At 40.6% G+C, this 19,227-nt stretch overlaps 1 protein-coding gene, 1 long non-coding RNA gene and 1 pseudogene across 3 annotated transcripts in view; 1 reads left to right on the forward strand and 2 right to left on the reverse strand.

Annotated features, from left to right (window-relative positions):
- Positions 1 to 205: 205 nt before the first annotated feature.
- LOC116149423 (uncharacterized) lies at positions 206 to 4,795 on the reverse strand. 2 transcript variants are annotated; one of them, XR_010378394.1, is made up of 4 exons: positions 4,521 to 4,795; positions 3,485 to 3,529; positions 1,368 to 1,425; positions 206 to 678 (listed from the first exon to the last, which is right to left on the reverse strand). It is a non-coding gene; the product is annotated as an uncharacterized LOC116149423 (long non-coding RNA). The 2 variants fall into 2 exon arrangements; XR_010378395.1 differs by lacking the exon at positions 1,368 to 1,425.
- LOC116149428 (U6 spliceosomal RNA) lies at positions 1,848 to 1,948 on the reverse strand (annotated as a pseudogene).
- Positions 4,796 to 13,846: 9,051 nt separating the features above from the next.
- TICRR (TOPBP1 interacting checkpoint and replication regulator) overlaps positions 13,847 to 19,227 on the forward strand; it is a 36,112-nt gene continuing 30,731 nt past the window's right edge. The window contains exons 1-2 of the mRNA XM_031440556.2: positions 13,847 to 14,631; positions 18,132 to 18,411. Of these exons, the coding sequence (XP_031296416.1) occupies positions 13,969 to 14,631; positions 18,132 to 18,411 (943 nt within the window). The 5' untranslated portion in view covers positions 13,847 to 13,968. The remainder of the gene's footprint in view (positions 14,632 to 18,131; positions 18,412 to 19,227) is intronic.

A 19,227-nucleotide genomic window follows, 5' to 3' on the forward strand; every position in this document is an offset into this window, starting at 1 on the left:
ACTGTAGGAGCAGCCACTGCTCAGTGTCAGATGTTCCTATTGGGAAATATGGACCTAGTGGCCAGATACTCTGAATTTTCCAGAGAAGTCCAGAACCTGGATTTCATTACATGAAATCTCCAGACATTTGATCAAATATTCTTGATCATTTAAAAAAATTTTATTAAAGAACTTCAAATATACAGAAAAATAGAGTGATGTTCATCACTCAGACTGAATACTTTTGACATTTTGCCATATTTGTTTCATCTATTTTTTTCTGCTTAGGTATTTTAAAGTAACAAAATCAAAAAAGCTAATAAAATATTTTCACCCTTCAATAGGTATCTCTTCAAAACATATTTTCCTGAATAGCCAACAGTATTTAAGAAAATGAACAAATACCTTGTCTTTACTCAAATTTCTTTCACTCTCCCCCAAATGACGTCTTTAGATGGATTGTTCAGACCAGAATCCAATAGAGGACCAAGAATTCCATTTGGTTGTTATGTGTCTTAAGTGTCTTTAATCTAGAAGAAACATTGGTCTATTTGTTTGTTATTTTTGTGTTTCTACTGACATTGATTTGAAGTAGCCAGACCAGTGTCTTGATGACTGTCCTGTCTGTTTAGACATATGCTGATTGTTTCCTTGTGACGTCACTTCAGTTGTTCCTTTATTCTCTGCATTTCCTGAAACCTGGAAGTTATAAAGGCTTTGATTAAATTTGGCAAGAATCTACCCAGGTGATGCTGAAGCTGCCTAATTCATCACCCCAGAAAGCATGGGTTGACATCCTACTAGTAATTATGCTAGATGAAGGACGAGGTTAAAATAATCCCTCCCTTTATAACTTTATATTTTCTTCCTTAGACCAGTCATTTCCCCAAGAAAGGTTTTACCTAATGGTTTTAGCATCCATTGATGCTCCTTGCTGAATCATTTTGTTTCATTAGGGATTGCAAGAGGGTGTTTTTCTAATGCTATAATTTCTTCGACACTTATTAGCTGGCATTCTTCTGTAAAGAAGAACTTTCCCTAATGAATTGGGGCTACTAGGTTATCCTGAAATGGGAAATATTGGTTCCTACTGGAAGGCATTGTCAAGGAACCACATCACAGGCTTCCAAGAGGTTATCCCTGGGTGATTATTTCAATTCATTCAATTTGCTTATCTAAATTTTGCATAATAAGCAATATTACTTTTTAATAAGAAATAATATTTAAGAAAAGAAATCAGGATAAACACACAAGGTCACTCAAAGAGTAGTCATACTAGGTAAGGAAACAAGAACTGGGCTGACCCAGGACCACGCCAGTAAGGTTAGAGATGCTTTGACAGGAGGACACCAGGCCCATAGTTGCCTGTGGGGACATTAGGCACTTACTCATCAGCTCTGACTCCCACAGTATTCTCTGTCATCCTCGTCACTCAGAGTTACCACACTAATCACAGGGAGGGAATGAGAAGGATGTGTTGATGGAGGCAGGAGGCCACTGGCCCCTAGCTGAAAGAGACAAATCATCTCCATCTTTGCCTTTGAGAGCCTTTTAATCATCTGGCCCTGCCCATGAAGAAGGGCTTTTCCCAGTCAGCCCTACCCAACTCCAGCCCCTGCTAGTTCTGACAGGTACAGTGCTGTCAGGTCAACTGAGCAGTCACCCAACCAGGTAGTGAAAGCCAGTGGGCCAGGGGGCAGGGTGGTGTTGCAGTGACCTGTGGTTTTCAGCATGTAAGTCTTGCACATCTTTTGTTAAATTTATTCTTAACTATTTTCTGGGTTTGTTGTTGTTGTTGTTGTTGCTGTTGCTGTTGTCATTGTAAATAGGAATTTTTTAAAAATTTCACTTTTCAATTATCTATGCTAAAAAATATGGAATGCTTCATGAATTTGCATGTCATCCTTGTACAGGGACCACGTTAATCATTTGTATCATTTCAGTTTTAGTATATAGGCTGCCAAAGTGATGTTATATGTGTTTTTAATAAAAACATAACATGAACCCCTCCTGTGAATTTTACCTTTTACCTGAAGTGCAGGTAAGTACCTTCTCTCCTGCGGACTCCCACACCGTCCTAGACCCCTACTCGGGCGTTACGGGATCTCTGCCCAGAGACTACACCTTCTGCCTTGTTATTATTTGGCTCTTTCAGCCAAGGTGGCGCCTGTATTCTCCACTGCAAACTTAACACACTCATACTGGCTGTGATTCTGTAAATTGGTTCAGCAGTCCTAAAGCAGTGTGCAAAATGCCCGGAACCGACTTGTTGCCTCAGTCCTCGCATTCATTCCCAAATATTACTGGAGAGGAGAAAGAGAATCCTGTCTCACGGACCTATGGACAGCCAGAGAGGCTTTAACAATCCATTTCTAACCCAGGGGGCGGGGGGTTCTGAGCCTTGAGGGGAAGATGCTGCCTCCCCCGGAAACCAGCAGACATTTCTGGAAACCTCTCCTGAGCCTCAGATAAGACTGGCCTGATGTGCTTTCTAAGCTAACCACAGTGTCACCTTTTTTAAAAATTGCATTGAAATACACAAAACATAAAATCTGCCATTTTAAAGTATACAGTTCAGTGGCGTTAAATGCATCGACACTGTTGTACAACTCTCACCACCATCCATCTCCAGAACTATTTTATCATCTCATATCACAGTTTCATCTTACAAGATATTTTTATCTGATGTTAGGCTTTACTTATTTAAATATTTATTTATTTAAGAATGAATTATGGTCAATTAATCTACAACAAAGGAAGTAAGAATATACAATGGAGAAAGACAGTCTATTCAATAAGAGGTGCTGGGAAAACTGGACAGCTACATGTAGAAGAATAAAATTAGAACATTCTCTAACACTATATACAAAAATAAACTCAAAATGAATTAAAGACCTAAATGTAAGACCAGATACTATAAAACTCCTAGAGGAAAACATAGGCAGAATACTCTTTGACATAAATTGCAGCAATATTTTTTTGGATCCGTCTCCTAGAGTAAGGGAAATAAAAGCAAAAATAAACAAATGGGACCTAATTAAACTTAAAAGCTTTTGCACAGCAAAGGAAACCATAAACAAAATGAAACGACAACCTACAAAATAGGAGAAAATATTTGCAAATAACAAAACAGACAAGAAATTAATCTCCAAAATATAAAACAGTTCATACAGCTTAATATAAAAAAAAAAAACCAAACAACGCAATCAAAAAATGGGCAGAAGACTTAAATAGATGTTTCTCCAATGAAGACATCCAGATGGGCAACAGGCACATAAAAAGATGCTCAATATCACTAATTTTTAGAGAAATGCAAATCAAAACTAGAATGAGGTATCACCTCACACTAGTTAGAATGGCCATCATTAAAAAGTCTACAAATAATAAATGCTGGAGAGGGTGTGGAGAAAAAGAACTCTCCTGCACTGTTGGTGGGAATGTAAATTGGTGCAGCCACTATGGAGGACAGTATGGAGGTTCCTTAAAAAGCTAAAAATAGACTTACCACATGATTCAGCAATCCCACTCCTGGGCGTTTATCCAGAGAAAACTATAATTTGAAAAGACACATGCACCCCAATGTTCACAGCAGCACTATTTACAATAGCCAAGATATGGAAACAACCTAAATGTCCATTGATAGATTAATGGATAAAGATGTGGTCTGTATACATATGTGTACACACACACACACACACACACACACACACACACACACACACACTGGAATATTACCCAGCCATAAAAAAGAATGAAATAATGCCAATTGCTGCAACATGGATGGGCTTGGAGACTGTCACATTAAGTGAAGTAAGTCAGACAGAGAAAGACAAATATCAAATGATATCACTTATATGTGGAATCTTAAAAAAAATACCAATTTTATTTACAATCCAGAAATAGACTCACAGACATAGAAAACAAACTATGGTTACTAACAGGAAAGTGAGGGGAAAGGATAAACTGGGAGTTTGGGATTAACAGACACACGCTATATACATGTATGTATATATACACACACGTATGTATGTATACATATAACATTACTGCTTTGCTGTACACCTGAAACTAACACTGTAAATCAACTAGACTTCAATAAAAAATAAAATTAAAACAAACAAACAAGCAAACAAAAAAGAATGAATTAAAAGCAGGTTTCCCCAGCCTTCCACTCCCAAACCATTTGGCAGCCCCGTGATAAAGGATGTGATAGAGATCTTTCCTCGTGGCTCCTATTAGCTGGTCCAGACCTCACTGACTTAGCCCAGCTGGGGGTTGTGAAACTACAGGTCTACTCACCTAAGTGGGGGTAGGTGAGTTTCCAGGGGGACAGGGCCTCCAGATTAGCTCCAGCCCTCCCCTCTGCTCTGGCCAGGGCTCCATTAGAGAGGCTGCAGTCCTGCCGACCCCTCTAAGTTGTCTAGGGTCTGCATTACTTCCCGCCCTCCACCCGGGACCCATGGTTTCCTGAGCCTCCACAAGCCCCTCTGAGTGTAGTGCGGGGACTCTGAGCCCCTCCCTCAAAAGTGAGGCGCTCTCACCTTGAGCAGAGCCTGAGGCTGGTGGTCATCAGGGTGATGACTGGGCCCATCTGTACACACACTCTGGTTCTTCGCGGCATAACTGGCTTCAAAGAAGGAGTTTGATCTTATAAGGAATTTCAGCCCTGCTTGACAGCCCCGGGGCCCCCCATCTGCTCTTGTCTCATCTCCTGATGGGCTTCCATGAGGATCCTGGGCTGCCTCCCCTGGGGACCTTCCTTTCATCCTTGGGTTCCCACAACAGTGAATGAATCCAGTGTTCCAGACCGTTTCCACAGGACCCAAGGTGAGGAATTTCTGGGCTCTGTGCAGTTCCGATAAGGCAGGCCTGGGACACACCTCACTGGCTTCAGCCACAGCTTGGCTCTCCGTGCCAGAATAGGGAGGGCCAGTTCCACGGGGCTCTGGGATTATACTGGCCCTCAGACATGGTTTGCCAAGGGACTACTGCTGAGTGGGAGTGGGGATGGGGGTTTGAGCAAGAGACTAGGGTCCAGGCGTCAGGCTAGCAGGGGTCAGAGAGATGATGGGACAGAGGTGAGGCAAGCACCACCTAGCCTTATCCCTACACATCTGTATCCCACTCCACCCTCCATCACATCCCTGAACCACAGCACTGCCACTCCAGTAAATAGAGGGATCATTCAATCAGCTGTGATGTCCAGCAACTTAACTTAAGCTTTCTGAGCTGTAAAAATAGGGATTCTATAAACTATTTATCCAGAAGGGTTTTGGAAGACTGAATATGAATGTTCCTAGTGTAATACTAGATACTCAGAAAGTGTGTAATACACATTATTTTCCTTTCTGCTTTCTTCTCTGGTTGAGCTTTATGCACATTGCTTTGTCTTTATCAAGGAAGCTAGACAAGCTGGCAGTTCCCAGAAGGGGTGGGAAAGCCACTGTTTTCTCTTTGTGCCCAGAAACACTGCCCCAGATGGATGGCTTCCCCCAGAGACCACCAGGTACCACTGGAATATTGAGACCCTGGAGATTGAGCTGGGTAGAGTGGACAGTTGGGTAAACGGGTACGGTAGAGGAGAAACAACGTTCCCGGAAGACCCACCCCTTACCAAGACCCACCAAGGACACTTATTCTTTATGTCACTGCCACTAAAAATTTCCAACCTGAGACCTCAGTCCAGTTCAATTAGAACCTTCGGGGGTGGAGCTAGCCTTGGGTAGTGTTTAAAAGTCCCCAGGTGTTTCTAATGTGTAACTTGGGTTAAGAACTACTGGTCCAGTCCAACCTCCTCATTGTAGAGATAAAAACACACATTTACAAGCAGTAAAATATTTAAAGTGACAGACAGAATTTAGTGCAAAGTAGGTTCCCCAAAGAGGGAGGCTATTATTATTTCATTATTTCTGTTATTGCTCTAGACAGAGCTGGCTTTCAAGGGCAGGTGACTTGTACCGTCACATAGGTCCTCATGCTTAGAAGGGCCCTATGCTTGGTTTACTGCTCTGCTGTTGGTCTTTTGAAACTATGATTTTTTTTTTAACAAGGGGCCCCACATTTTTTCACTTTGCACTGGCCCTGCAAGTTGTGTAGCTGGCCATGGCCCTAGGTCACACAGCTCTTAAAAGCAGAGTGGATTATCACTCCATTAGAGAAAGATGAGGGACACACACAGGGCTCAGAGGCTTGCTGGCTGTGGGGCTGGCCTGGGTCCACTGTCCAAGGAGGTTCCTTCTCCTGTTCATTCCATCACAGGGAGGAGGCTGTCTTTGCATCTCTTAGGGGAAGCAGTGTAAGAGCCTCAGAGCTCCTTCTTACCAGCTGTGAGAGGCCCTCTGAGCCTCAGTTTCTTCTTCTGTAAAAGGGGGGAACAATGACTGTGAATTATGGTGAGGAGTGCCCAGAATTATGACTGTCCCTCTAGATGCTACAAATATGTGACTTCTTGTCCCTTTATTGGGAAGAGGGGGACCCATGTGCTCCAAGTGCCGCCTTGTCAGGTCTTTTTTCTTTTTCTCCTGGGAGGCCCAACTACATTAAGTTCTCAGATTTCTGCTTTTCCCATAAACTAAGACGCAGTTCTGGGGAAAGATTTCATTCTGGAGCAGGGCATATAGGCTTCAGAGCCATTAGTAAAGAGTTGCTGCTACTGCCCTCTGGTGGTAATGTATCTGTATCTGCACAGATTCCTAACATCCTTTTGGGAATTACAAAAATGCTTGGTAATACACTACAATTCAATTAAAAAAAACCTTGCTACTCTACTAGGCACTAGGGATGCAAAGACAAATAAAACAAAGTCTTGTTCTCTAATAACTCACAGTTTAACATGTACCCCAATGTTCATAGCAGCACTATTTACAATAGACATGGCATGAAGCAACCTAAGTGTCCATTGACAGATGAATGGATAAAGAAGCTGTGGCATAAATACACAATGGAATATTACTCAACCATAAAAATGATATAATGTCATATGCAGCAACATGGATGGACCTAGAGATTATCATATTAAGTGAGGTAAGTCAGAGAAACATATATCATATGATATCACTTATATGTGGAATCTAAAAAAATGATACAAATTTACAAGACAGAAAGAGACTCACAGACATAGAAAACAAACTTATGGTTACCAAAGGACAAATTTGGGGAGGAACAAATTTGGAATTTGGGACTAACAGATACACACTACTATACATAAAATAGATAAATGATAAGGACCTAATGTATAGCACAGGGAACTAAATTCAACATCTTGTAATAACCTATAATGGAGAAGAATCTGAAAAAGAATATATATACATATAACTGGATCACTTTCCTGTATACCTGAAACATTATAAATCAACTATACTTCAAGAAAATAAAAATTTTAAATGATAAAAAAAAAGAACTCACAGTTTAGAAAGTGAAGCAAACTCTTAAGGAGATAGCTTGAACATAGGACGATATGATAAGTTTTAATAAAAACAATGATTCCTGAGTTCTGGTCCCAGACAAAAGGGAGTAGACCTGTTTATTCTTATCCTTCCCACTAAGGAGAGCTAAAATTCCCCTGCAAATTCTATATAAACAAACATAAGACTCTGAGAGTTTGGGAGAAGAGGCAGACTGATTAGGGATCACTTGAGACCCAAGAAATGTCACGGCAGTGAGTTCCCTGGGTTTTCTTTTTGCTTTTTATATCTGACTAGACACTGAAGAAGTTAGCAATCTAATATACCAATGGATGCAGGCAAAAAAAAAAAAAAAAAGCCCCCAGAAAAGTTTGCTCTGTCTAATCCAAAGACTGGAAAGGGGCAGACTAGCAAAACATAAAATGTTTAGACAATAATTAATAACTCCAGTCCAGCCAAACTAAAAAATATATATATATGTGTGATAAAAATATAATACATATAATTTATACTTCTAATCATGTTTAAATGTACAGTTGAGTAGTGTTAACTATATTCACATTGCTATATAACAAATTCCCAACTCATTTTACAAGGCCAGTGTTCCATGACACCAAAACCAGACAAAGATAATGTAAGAAAAGAAAACTATAGACCAGTATGCTTTGTAAATATAGATGCAAAAAATCTTTACAAAATATTAGTAAGGAGAATTCATCTATACATAAAGAGACTTACATACTATGACCACGGGGATTTATTCCTGGTATGCAAAGCTGGTTCAATATTTAAAAATCAGTCAATGTAATTTACCATGTAAACAAACAAAAATCTCACGATCATATCAATGGATGCAGAAGAAGCATTTGACAAAAATTCAAGACCTACTTCTGATAAAAAAAAACTCTCAGGAAACTAGAAATAAAGGGGAAATCTCTCAGCTTGGTAGAGAACATCTATAAATCAGCTAACAACATATTTAATGATACAAGGTTGAATGCTTTCCCCCTAAGAAGCAAATATGTCTGCTTTCATCACTCTTATTAAGCCATCTCAATTAGGCTAGAAAAGGAGATAAAAGGCATATAGATTGGAAAGGAAGATGTAAAACTGCACCTATTTGCCCGATGCGTTACCTACAAAATCCCAAGGAATCTACAAGAAAATTAAAAACCCCCAAAACTCTCATAGAACTAATACATGAATGTAGCAAGGTTGCAGGATACAAGATCAACATGCAAAAATTGATTGCATTTCTATAAGCTAGCAATGAACACACAGAAACTAAAGTTTAAAAAAATGTGCAGTTGTTCAAAAAAAAAGACTTTAGGTATAAACTTAATAAAACATGTACAGGATTTGTATGTTTAACAACAAACCCTACAAATCTTTTTTTTTTAACGAAAAAATCAAAGAAGATCTCAGTAAATGAAAAGACATTACCACATTCACATACGTATTGGAAGACTTAGAGTAAAGATGTCAAATTTCCCCAAATTGATCTATAAGTTTAAAGCAATTCCAGTAAGGTTATTTCTAAACATAGACAGGCTTAATCTAAAATTTATGTGGAAAGGCAAAGGAACTAGGAAAGATAAAACACTAGGAGAGCTGCCACGTTATCTTAACAGAGAGAGGTTGCCTCCTCCCACTTTAGGCCAATACTCAGTCCCCTGTATTAAATTCTTCCTGCTTTAAATCCTAGAATGGTTTTTGAGTCCTGCACTGAATCCACCGCCCTTTTTTCCCCAAGCCTCCCAAGTCATCCTCATCATCTGGATTTTAACCCCTTACAGCTCCCCTAAGCTGACCCCATCTCTCATCCTTCCTTGACCTTCCTACAGTGTCTTCTAGAATGGCAGTCTCCCAGAAATAAACTCCCTTATGTCCTCGCCCTTCACCTTCTTTCTCTATCAGAAAACTGGCTAATGCCTGTATACATCATGTCCCCTACATTCTCCTCAAGTAACGGCTGTTTACCCTCTCACAACCCTCATTCCACCTGGCCTGCAGGTTCAGGTAGCTGTTCTCCTTTTTCCTCCTCCATAAAACCCCAGCCTCTTGGTCATTAGACTATACCCTGCCTCCTCGTCACAGTCATCTGCAGATCTCTTCCTTACTTACTAAACATTTTGACCACTGGCTCACTGTCTCTCCACCACTGCCCCTGTCATCATTCTTGGTAACTTCAGTATCTGTATAAATGATCCAACCAACACCAGGCTCCTTTGCAGCTAGAGGTAGAACCATGTGACTCACTGAGATTTACGTCAAGATCTGAAGATGGAGGTGGTTTCTGTGAAAGCTTTTCTTTCCTGCTGGGGCACCTGCTCTCTTCTTCCTACCTTGAATGCCAATGGGGTGTATGCAGTCTTCTTGTGATTATGAGCATGTGGAAAAGGCAGGAGGATGGCACACTTGTCGGTCCTGACATCATTCAACCAAGGAACCCACACCAGCAGCCACTTACCTCCAATCTTCTTGTTAGGTAAGGGAAGAAAAAAAAAAGGCTGTATATGACACTGTGGTCAAATTTTCTGCCCTTGCAGCTGAAATAATTTCTAATAAGTACAACCTCTTCCTGGCACACATAAATCAAATCTCTCACCTTTCTCTTTTACCTATTGTTCTTGCCCAGCAACACCAAATCCTGGGGTGTCTAAGGCTGCTAGTTATTCCCCAATACCCATTCTCACCTTTTCCTTTTAGTAACAGAATGCCAAAGTTGTCACAGAGCCCATGATCATCCAGAAAACAGGTGGAGCCCACTCACCTACACAGAGCTGGAGATACTGAATCACCTTCTTCCTCCATTCCTATTTTTGTTTCATCAGATTTTCACTCACTTCTTGATCACTCCCAACCACACACACACAATGTAGTGTCTCTTACCTTAAACACACACACACATACACACACAAAACCTTTCCTAAACTCCTCACCTCCCTTGGCTTACCACCTCATTTCTCTGCTCTCCCTTATGAGAAATTTGTTGGCCAGTGAGAGGCAGTGAGGTGAGTGTCATGGTCAGTGGGGTGTGTTTGTCAAAACTTGCAGAATGGATGAGAATGGCTTGAAAGTAACAACCAGAGGCAGTAGTGGAGCACTCTTTTGAGAAATGTCACATTGCCAGCACCCCTGATGGCAGAGGATGATATTTTATGAAAAAAGATGGACATTGATGAGTGAATTGAAAAGTGATTGAGTGGGATTCTGAAGAAGTTTTAGGAATACTTCAACAAATTAATTTTGCTTATCTTTTTTTTCTTTCATCTATGCAAGAGAGATAAATGATTTTTTAAAAATTATTCCTTCATAAACATAAAGGAGATTTTTCATATATAAACCAAAAAATTTGAAGTGATTGGGTTACTGTAATTGCCTGCATTTTTCTTTCAATGACATAAAATAACTAGTATCTTACAATCTATATTATCTTATAGTTGATAAACTATAAAAGCCCAGATAAATGTTTACCTTCTCTATGAAACCTCTGCAGAACACTGTCTAGTACATAATGAGCACTCAATAAACTAGCCTTCACTATGATGGTATCTTCTAGGGGAAGTATGGGACTGGGAGAGGGGGAAGTTTTCCTAGTATTTAACTGAACAGTCCAGTGCCTTAATCTTTTGTCTGATAAAAATTTTTTAAAAGATAAGAAGAGACATATAAATCTCTATTTTTAATCATGATTTTGTACTTGGCCTCAATTTTGGATCATCTTAATCAGCAGTGATGTGGAACATTTCCTCTTGTTTATTTCCTGGTATAGAAATGAGCATTTAGTAAGTTGCAGTTTCAATTGATTTATGACCTCTTTAAAATAGGAATCACTTGATTTTTGTCACTAAAAGAAAGGTGCTCAGCTGCTAGTTTTTACTTCAATTAAGCAGTGTGGCAAGGAAGTTTTTTTACTTTTATTTTAAGTAAAATGTCTTCTATTTTAAATGTCTTATTTTAAATAGAAAGACTCTGAATGTCTTTGGGCCACAAACTCACCCCCTCCATTTCCCATTTATCATTAATGCCCACCATGTCTCATTTCCTTTACATGCCTAAAAGCACCCAAATTTTCCACCAAAGATGAAATGTTTTTCTTGCCCTTCCCAGTCTGGCGTGAGGGTTGCATATCTCGAAACCTTAACTCAGTGTGATGGTTTCTTTTTGGATGCTTTCTTCTTTTGGCAATACTAAACATTCGGTTTACCATTGAACTGTCTCTAAAGCATTCTGTGTATTGTTGCTTTTAATTCCCCTGCTTTTAACAAATATTGGGACAAATATTAAGCTTATTTCTTCTTAACATTGATTCCTCACTGCCACTAACAGTGGGCAGATAGGCAATAACTTTACATTAACTAAATAAAAGGGTAGAAGACAGGGAGAGAAAGAGAAACAGATATTAAATAAACAAATAAGCTTTAAGGGAGATTGCTGAATGGAGAGGGGAGAAGAAATGCAGATTAAATAGCCAGATCCATGTCATTGTTTTAAATGAAGACCTGACCAAATTTTACTCTTAAAAGTGTTCTGAATGGGGGAGGGTATAGCTTAAGTGGTAGAGCACACACACACAGTCTTGGGTCCAATCTCCAGTACCTCCTCTAAAAATAAAGAAATAAACACCAAACTACCCCGCCCCCCCAAAAAAGTACTCTGAGTCCGTCCTTTAGAGGCTGGTTTTTCACTTGAGGTTCCAAGCATTGTGCCCTGGGAACCTGCCTTTTGGAATCAGAATCTGATTCTATTTGTGGTTCTGCTATCTATAAAATCATTAAGGAGATTCTTCAATTGCTCTGAACTTCAGTTTCCTCTGTTTGTAAAAGCATGAGTTTAATAATAACTCTTAAGAAGTTAGCTTGGTGAACAGGGAACAAATTCCTGTCTCAGGGCCTTGGCACTTGCTGTTCCCTCTTCCTGGAACCCTCTTCTCCCAGATGCCCACAGGGCCTCTCTCCCTTGTGTCTAACAGTCTTTATTGGAATGTCACCTCACTGTGGCTTCCCTGACAATCTATTTGAAACTGTATATTCATACCTACTTCTTACCCCTTTTTCTGCTTAATTTTTCTTCAGAGCACTTTTCATCGCCTAACATACCACATCTTTTACCTATTTATTTTATTGTTTGGCTCTCTCTACTAGAATCTAAGCTTCCCAGGGGGAAGATAGTTAATCTCTTTTACTCCCTGTAATGACTGATGAACGATAAACAGCATAACTGGTGTGGGCATTTTTACCAAGCGCCTGACACATTAAGATTCACAAATATTTGTTGTTCTAAAATGACAGTGGGTGGATCAGGAAATGTCAGTTTATTTTATTCACGGACAATCTACAAAGTATCAGTGGTAGTCTTTCCTGAAACAACTGGCTCAGACAATCTCAGGATTGGAAGGAAATTTAAAGGTAGGTCAGGCCTTGTTAGAATTTAAATTCTCCTCTGCTGTTACCAAGAATAGGAATTGTTCCCATCTAGAGTCACAACCTTTTCTACAATTGAGGATTCTTCTATTTGCAACAAGAGGATCCTTTTCATTAAGAATCTCCCCCCCTCAGTATACCACAGGGAACTATATTCAGTATCTTGTAGTAACTTGTATGTTCCTATATGACCGAAGTACTGTAATGTACACCAGTAATTGATACATTGTAAACTGACTATACTTAAATAAAAATATATAAGAAAAAAAAACTCTCCCAAGAATATAAAAGTAAAATAAGATTGTAGAATACTTACAAAATTTAAAAAAAATTAATCACCATAATATCATTACTCAGTTAACAGTTTAAAAATACACACAGAAAATTTAGGGCTCTCACTACATGTGCTGTTTTGTAGGTCTTTTCCGGTCGAACATCACGTATAAAAACATTAAAAGGCTCTGCGATGTTCCCCTTGGGGGTTTACCATACCTTATTTAATCATTCGCAAACTGTTTCCTATTTCTCTCAAGTTAAATTTTTATACGATCTCCGATACCTTCTTCAGAGAAACGCCTAGAAGTTACTGAGGCAGGGTAAGTGAACTTTTACTTTTTTAATAGTTTTTTCTTATATTACTGAAGATTAAAGTCTTCACCATCGGATCGCACTCCATAGAAAGTCTAGGGTGGCTTTAAACCAGTTCGATTCAAACCATCCCAAATTCTCTTCCGGTACTGTTTTCAATCACACACGGTCGCAGTCCTCCTTCGGAAAAGAGAAACTTAAAGACAGCCCCAAGCACCACCTCTTTAAATTTTAAACCGGAGGTCCGGGCCAATGAACGCTAAGTTTCTCCGACAACACAACGTCCCGCCCGCAGCCCCGCCCTCCACCAATCAAGCAGAGCTCTTCTCCACCGCCCTTCCAATCATAGCCAAGGATGGAAATGACTCACGTAACTTACGTAAGGCAAGCGGCCAATGGGAGCTGACCTTGGGAGTTACCTCCGCCAATGGCAACAGCCCTTGAAGAGCGCGGGAGTCTTTCGACCAGGGTTCCTGAGGGAAGCAGAGAATGGCGCTGGTTCCCTGAAGCAAGAGCCTAGGGAAGAGTGGCACAGGCTCCGGCCGGAGCCCAAAGGCGGCGGCGCGGCCAACATGGCCTGCTGTCACAACGTAATGCTGCTGCTGGACACCGCGGGCGGAGCCGCTGGTCAGAGCCCCGTCCGGCGGGCTGCCCTGCGCCTCCTCACCTACCTGAGTTGCCGGTTCGGCCTGGCCAGGGTCCGCTGGGCCTTCAGGTTCTTTGACTCTCAAGGGGCGCGGAGTCGGCCTTCCCGGGTGTCTGATTTCCGCGAGCTGGGGGTCCGCTCCTGGGAGGATTTTGAGGAGGAGCTGGAGACCAGGCTTAGGGAGGGCGCCCGCGGCGCTCACCTGCCGGGCCCGGCGCCCAGGGCCACCCACACGCACAGCGCTCTCATGGAGACGCTGCTAGACTATCAGTGGGACCGGCCCGAGATCACATCGCCCACGAAGCCGATTTTGCGCAGCAGCGGGAGAAGACTGTTGGACGTAGAGAGCGAGGCCAGAGAGGCCGAGTCTGCGCTCGGGAGCTTTGTGAACGCCGTCTTCCTCCTGGCCCCTTGTCCGCATTCGCAGAGGGAGCTGCTGCAGTTCGTGTCTGGCTGCGAGGTCCAGGCCCAGGGCCTGCCGCCTACTCCTAAGCAGGTGATGGAGAAGTTGCTGCCCAAGAGAGTCCAGGAAGTCATGATCGCCCGAAAAATCACTTTGTACTGGGTGGATACCACCGAGTGGTCTAAGGTAAGATGAACTCAGATTTAGGGAGTGGTGCTAGTTCTGGTGAACCAGAACTTGGCAGCGTCTGCAGGGCAGCCGGTAGACCCAGAATGAGACTAACATGACCAACAGGTGTCTCTTCAGAAGGAAAGTTCTGTGGTCACAAGCAAATAGGGACAGCCATCCCAACGAACTAAGTAAGGCCCTCGGTACCTCCTGAGTCAAAGCATTTGTGGTCCTTAACAATTTGAGACCCATCTGCCTTCACAGGCTTAATTTTTCCTACACACAACCTATATTCTATCATATTGAAATATAATCTAGTTGGCCAGCAGGTCATGACTGCTTGTTTTGTCTTATCCATCACCTGAAATGCCAGTGCTCACTCTTTTGTGCCAATTTAAACTGCACTCTTTCTTTAAAGCCTTGCCCACTTGGCAGCTGCTCAGTCTCAACCTCTGAATTTCCATACACTTTCGTGGCGTTCACCCTTTTCTCCATTATATGTCCCATTTGTGCAGTCTCTCACCTTCCATCTAGGCTGAGTACTTCAAAGGCAGGTACACACATCTTTGTATCCCCTGCAGGTGTGTTTCGACTATTATAGGTGTTCAGTAAATATTTGTTGACTAAATGAATAAATTCTTAGGCACTTACAGGCCTAAATGCCTAATTTGGATCTTTATCGAAGCTGTGGAGCCCCTGATCCAGTTAAGCACTATGATAAGTGTATCTTTTTACCTTCATCATTTTCTTCTTTTACTTCACTTTGTCAATAAGTACTAATTTGAGGAGCCACTACATTGAGTACCTACTACATTGATCTAGCTGCTGGGGATGTGGTGGTCAGCAAAGTGGAGTTTACCTTCTAGGGGGAAACAGATTAAACAGGTAAGTGATAGGATTTCAAGTAATGCTCTAAAGAAAATAAAGCCAGGTGAGGAGCTGAGGATGGGACAGAGGAGGTAAAAGGGGGAGGCAGTTGTACATCAGGGGTTAGTCAGGGAAGGCCTTTTTGAACAGAGAATTGAGTGGTGAAGGAGGAGGTACCTGAAGTTTGGGAAAGAACAGTCCAGGCAAAGAGAAGAGCCAGTGTAAAGATTTGAGCTGGAAATGAGCCTAGTTTGTTTCAGAAACAAAAAGGCAAGGAATGCTGAGACCTAGTTGGCAAGAGCACAGTAGGAGAGGAAGTCAGAGGTAGCAGAGGCCTATCTGTAGAGCCAAAGTAATAAATGTTAATTTTGTTCTTGTTGTTGGGAATGCGATTGTACCTATTGGAAACACATGTTGCTAAACTAGGAGTGGGTTAAACTGCAAGATTACAAATAGAAAATGAGCAGGTCCTTTATGAGCTATATAGTGTGTTGAATTTTCCAAATTACTTTCACAGACAAAGCCTGAGAAAGGTGTACCAAATACAAAATAAGACAGAAGTGGTTAAGGGAATGGTAAACATTGATGGAGAACACAGAATCCTAAAACTTAAAGCTTGTTAAGGCAGCAAGTCAATTGTTGGACATAACACACAACACTTATGTGCTTAATTTGGGATAAATGATGTTCAGTCACCTCAGAGACTATTCTGGAGTTAGGTTATATCAAATACTGGCTAGCAATAAGTCTTAGCAAATAGGGCCTGGAGATTCTTTTTCTCTCTTTTCGGAATGATATTAAAATCAGTAGGTTGACAGGATCTTTTTAAAGATTCCTTCCTGGTTTCACATTCCATCATCTGAGGAGATGTGTCTTCTCATATCTGGTATGTTGCTTCCCATAAGAAAAAGCCCATCAGACAATCTTAGGCTTTTCAGGAATTTTTTTTCCTGGTGAACATCTGTCTTTTCCTATTCAAAAGCCTCTGCCTAGCCACACTGGAGGCAAAAGGGAGACTTGGGCTCTGCCCTTGGGGAACGCTCCTTATGAGGGTGGAGAGAAGGGAAGAAGAGATAATCCAGGGCCAGCCTTTCAGAGCTCACCGTCTGGGAAGTAGAACTGAGGGAAACAGACTGGGGGAGGAGGGATCCAAGCACGTAGAGCTCTTGCAAAGATACAGGATAGAGAGGAGCAGAGGAGACCCCTGTCACATTGTCAACTTTATGCTTTTGACTTAATCAGCACATATCTGCTGTTGAATAAACTGCTAGGTGTGCTGGGTGCTGAGTGCACCATTAGTGAACCAGACGGGTGTGGTCCCTGCTCTCTTGGAGTTTATAATCTTGTGGACATTTATAAATCCCCAGATTTGAAACTACCACTAGGACTTCTCTGTTACTTACCCCATAATATGCATAAAGATGAAAAATACAGCTATACTCTATATACTGATTGTGGGTTTTTAAATAATATTCATATATTATTTTTTAATCAAAGCTAATTACCTTTTCAGCTCATTTTAAAGTTTTATGTTTTATTTGCTAAGCACCTTTTTTTTTTCCTGGCTGGACCTCTGGCTGGAACAATTTCAACAAATTTTTTGCTTCCCTTTGGAAGAAAATCCTAATTGGGTTCTGTGATATCTGAATTAGCTTACCATTCTCCCACACAGCAGTAAGCACAGGTGTGGACACATAAGTGGTAACAGCAAATACTGATTAATCTTATCACAGTATTTTCCAAACTGATATACATAATTGAAGCAAAAGTTCTGCAGTACATTGCTTATCTTCACTACATGTGACACTTTATATTGTGCTCTGATATTTTTTGTTTTTTCTTTAACACTGATCTTAAACCACTCAATTGATACAGAGTCCATCCAAGTCCATCAGAGGGCCACGGCCCTCATTTGAAAGCATTGTCCAAGAGACTTCTAGGTTCTTGGACTAGATAATTATCATTGCCTTGCTGTGAACTTTGGCACTCTTATGCCCCTCTTTGAATTTTAATACAATGGAAAGTTTGGAGATGACCTAGAAGACACTTCTAGTTCTAATTTTTCACATTCACATAGCAATTTAAGGTTTACAGTTGTTCACTCACCTGTGTAGTAGGCAAACCAGCATGATAGATGTATTCTAGGGTAGGTGCTCCTTCATCTTCCCATAGTACCTTCACTGAATATTTTCATGGTATATTGTGATTCTAAGTTAAATATTTCATTTTATTGCTGTTTTACTCCACCCTTGACTTTAAGATCCTAGAAGACAGGGACTACGTCTTGCTAGTTAATTGGTCCTTCGGACTTTTCAATTAATAAAAATTGGTAAGAGGCCAGACAAGACTAACATTTTATGATTTATCCCTAGTGATTTGCATCACTTCTGTTCCTTGGCAGAAAATCGAAGTGCTATTTTCACTAAATAGATGCTTTCTTGGAGGCGTATTATATAGTAGTTATATTCGGGGGCTGTACAGTAATGGGATGCTGGCCATAACTTGTGTTTGGTTCAACAAATACATTAATTGTGTAATTTGATCCTTTAATATATGTATCTATCAACTTTACTTTCTCCTGATTTCCCTTAGCTTTATTTAATAATGCCTAACTTACAATAACCCAAGTTTCTTTGTAACTTTAATTTTAGCTGTGGGAATCCCCAGACCACCTTGGTTACTGGACAGTATGTGAACTGCTCCACCATGTAGGAGGTACTGTCTTGCCATTTGAAACTTTCAGCCAGGATTTTACCAAAGTTGGGGAAACACTTCTTGGTAATGAAAGAAAGCTGTCAAGGGAACCTCACCTCTCTTCATGGATTTCAGCTCTGCCAACTGATTCCACTTTAAACTGTTTGCTCTATAATTCTCCTGAGTATGAAGCCTCATTTCCACGGATGGAAGGAACGTTATTTCTCCCTGTTGAAGGTAAGCAAATATTATGGGGGGCATTTGGTTAGTCTCGGTTTCATTCATTTCTTCAAGGCAGGCCCATGCTTTTAACTTCTGAAAGATTTCCAGCAGCCTAGGCATTCAGTTAATGCTTGTAATTAAAAGGTGTCTGAGCAAAATCAAAGATACTGCAGGAAAGGACTAAATTCTGGCACAACTGCAAGTCCATGTAAATAGGGCCAGTGAATGATTTTAAAGAGTTTCCCAACTTTTTTGCAAAGAAGGATGATGTTGTTCAGGTGCCCAAGCAAATGGGCGGTAAGATTTCACTGCCTAATAGAAGAGATTGATAAATTGAAGACCATCTAAAATCAGTGACTCAGAAGAAATAAATTACTCCATTGAAGCTGAAAATGGTGCTTGTTACCAGGAAGAGCCAGCATATTGGAATCTTCATAAATTTGCTTTGTCATATGATTTGCTATAGTGAATCTAATTTCTGAGTTATAGATTCATACAAATAATACTATATAGTGACATATACATAAAACTATTATTATACATTATGGGCAATTTAAGGAAATTTCAAGAATAGTTTTGTTTAAGCATTTTGTCTTATATGGTCTTTAGAATTTAACTTCATGAGATACAATGCACTGTTACAGATTTAAGAGACAGTGGGTTTTTTAACATGTGTGTATTGCTTGAACACTTACTTCTATCATAATTATTGAGTTCTGACATCAAGTCACGCCCTTATAATACCAGTCTTATACAGCTTTTCCTATAGAACTAAATGGACTTACTATGAGAACTTCATGGCAGTAGAATGAGGGTTGAAGTGTGAACTAA

The sequence above is a fragment of the Camelus dromedarius genome, chromosome 29 (assembly GCF_036321535.1).
Source record: "Camelus dromedarius isolate mCamDro1 chromosome 29, mCamDro1.pat, whole genome shotgun sequence".
In the NCBI taxonomy this organism is placed as follows: domain Eukaryota; kingdom Metazoa; phylum Chordata; class Mammalia; order Artiodactyla; family Camelidae; genus Camelus; species Camelus dromedarius.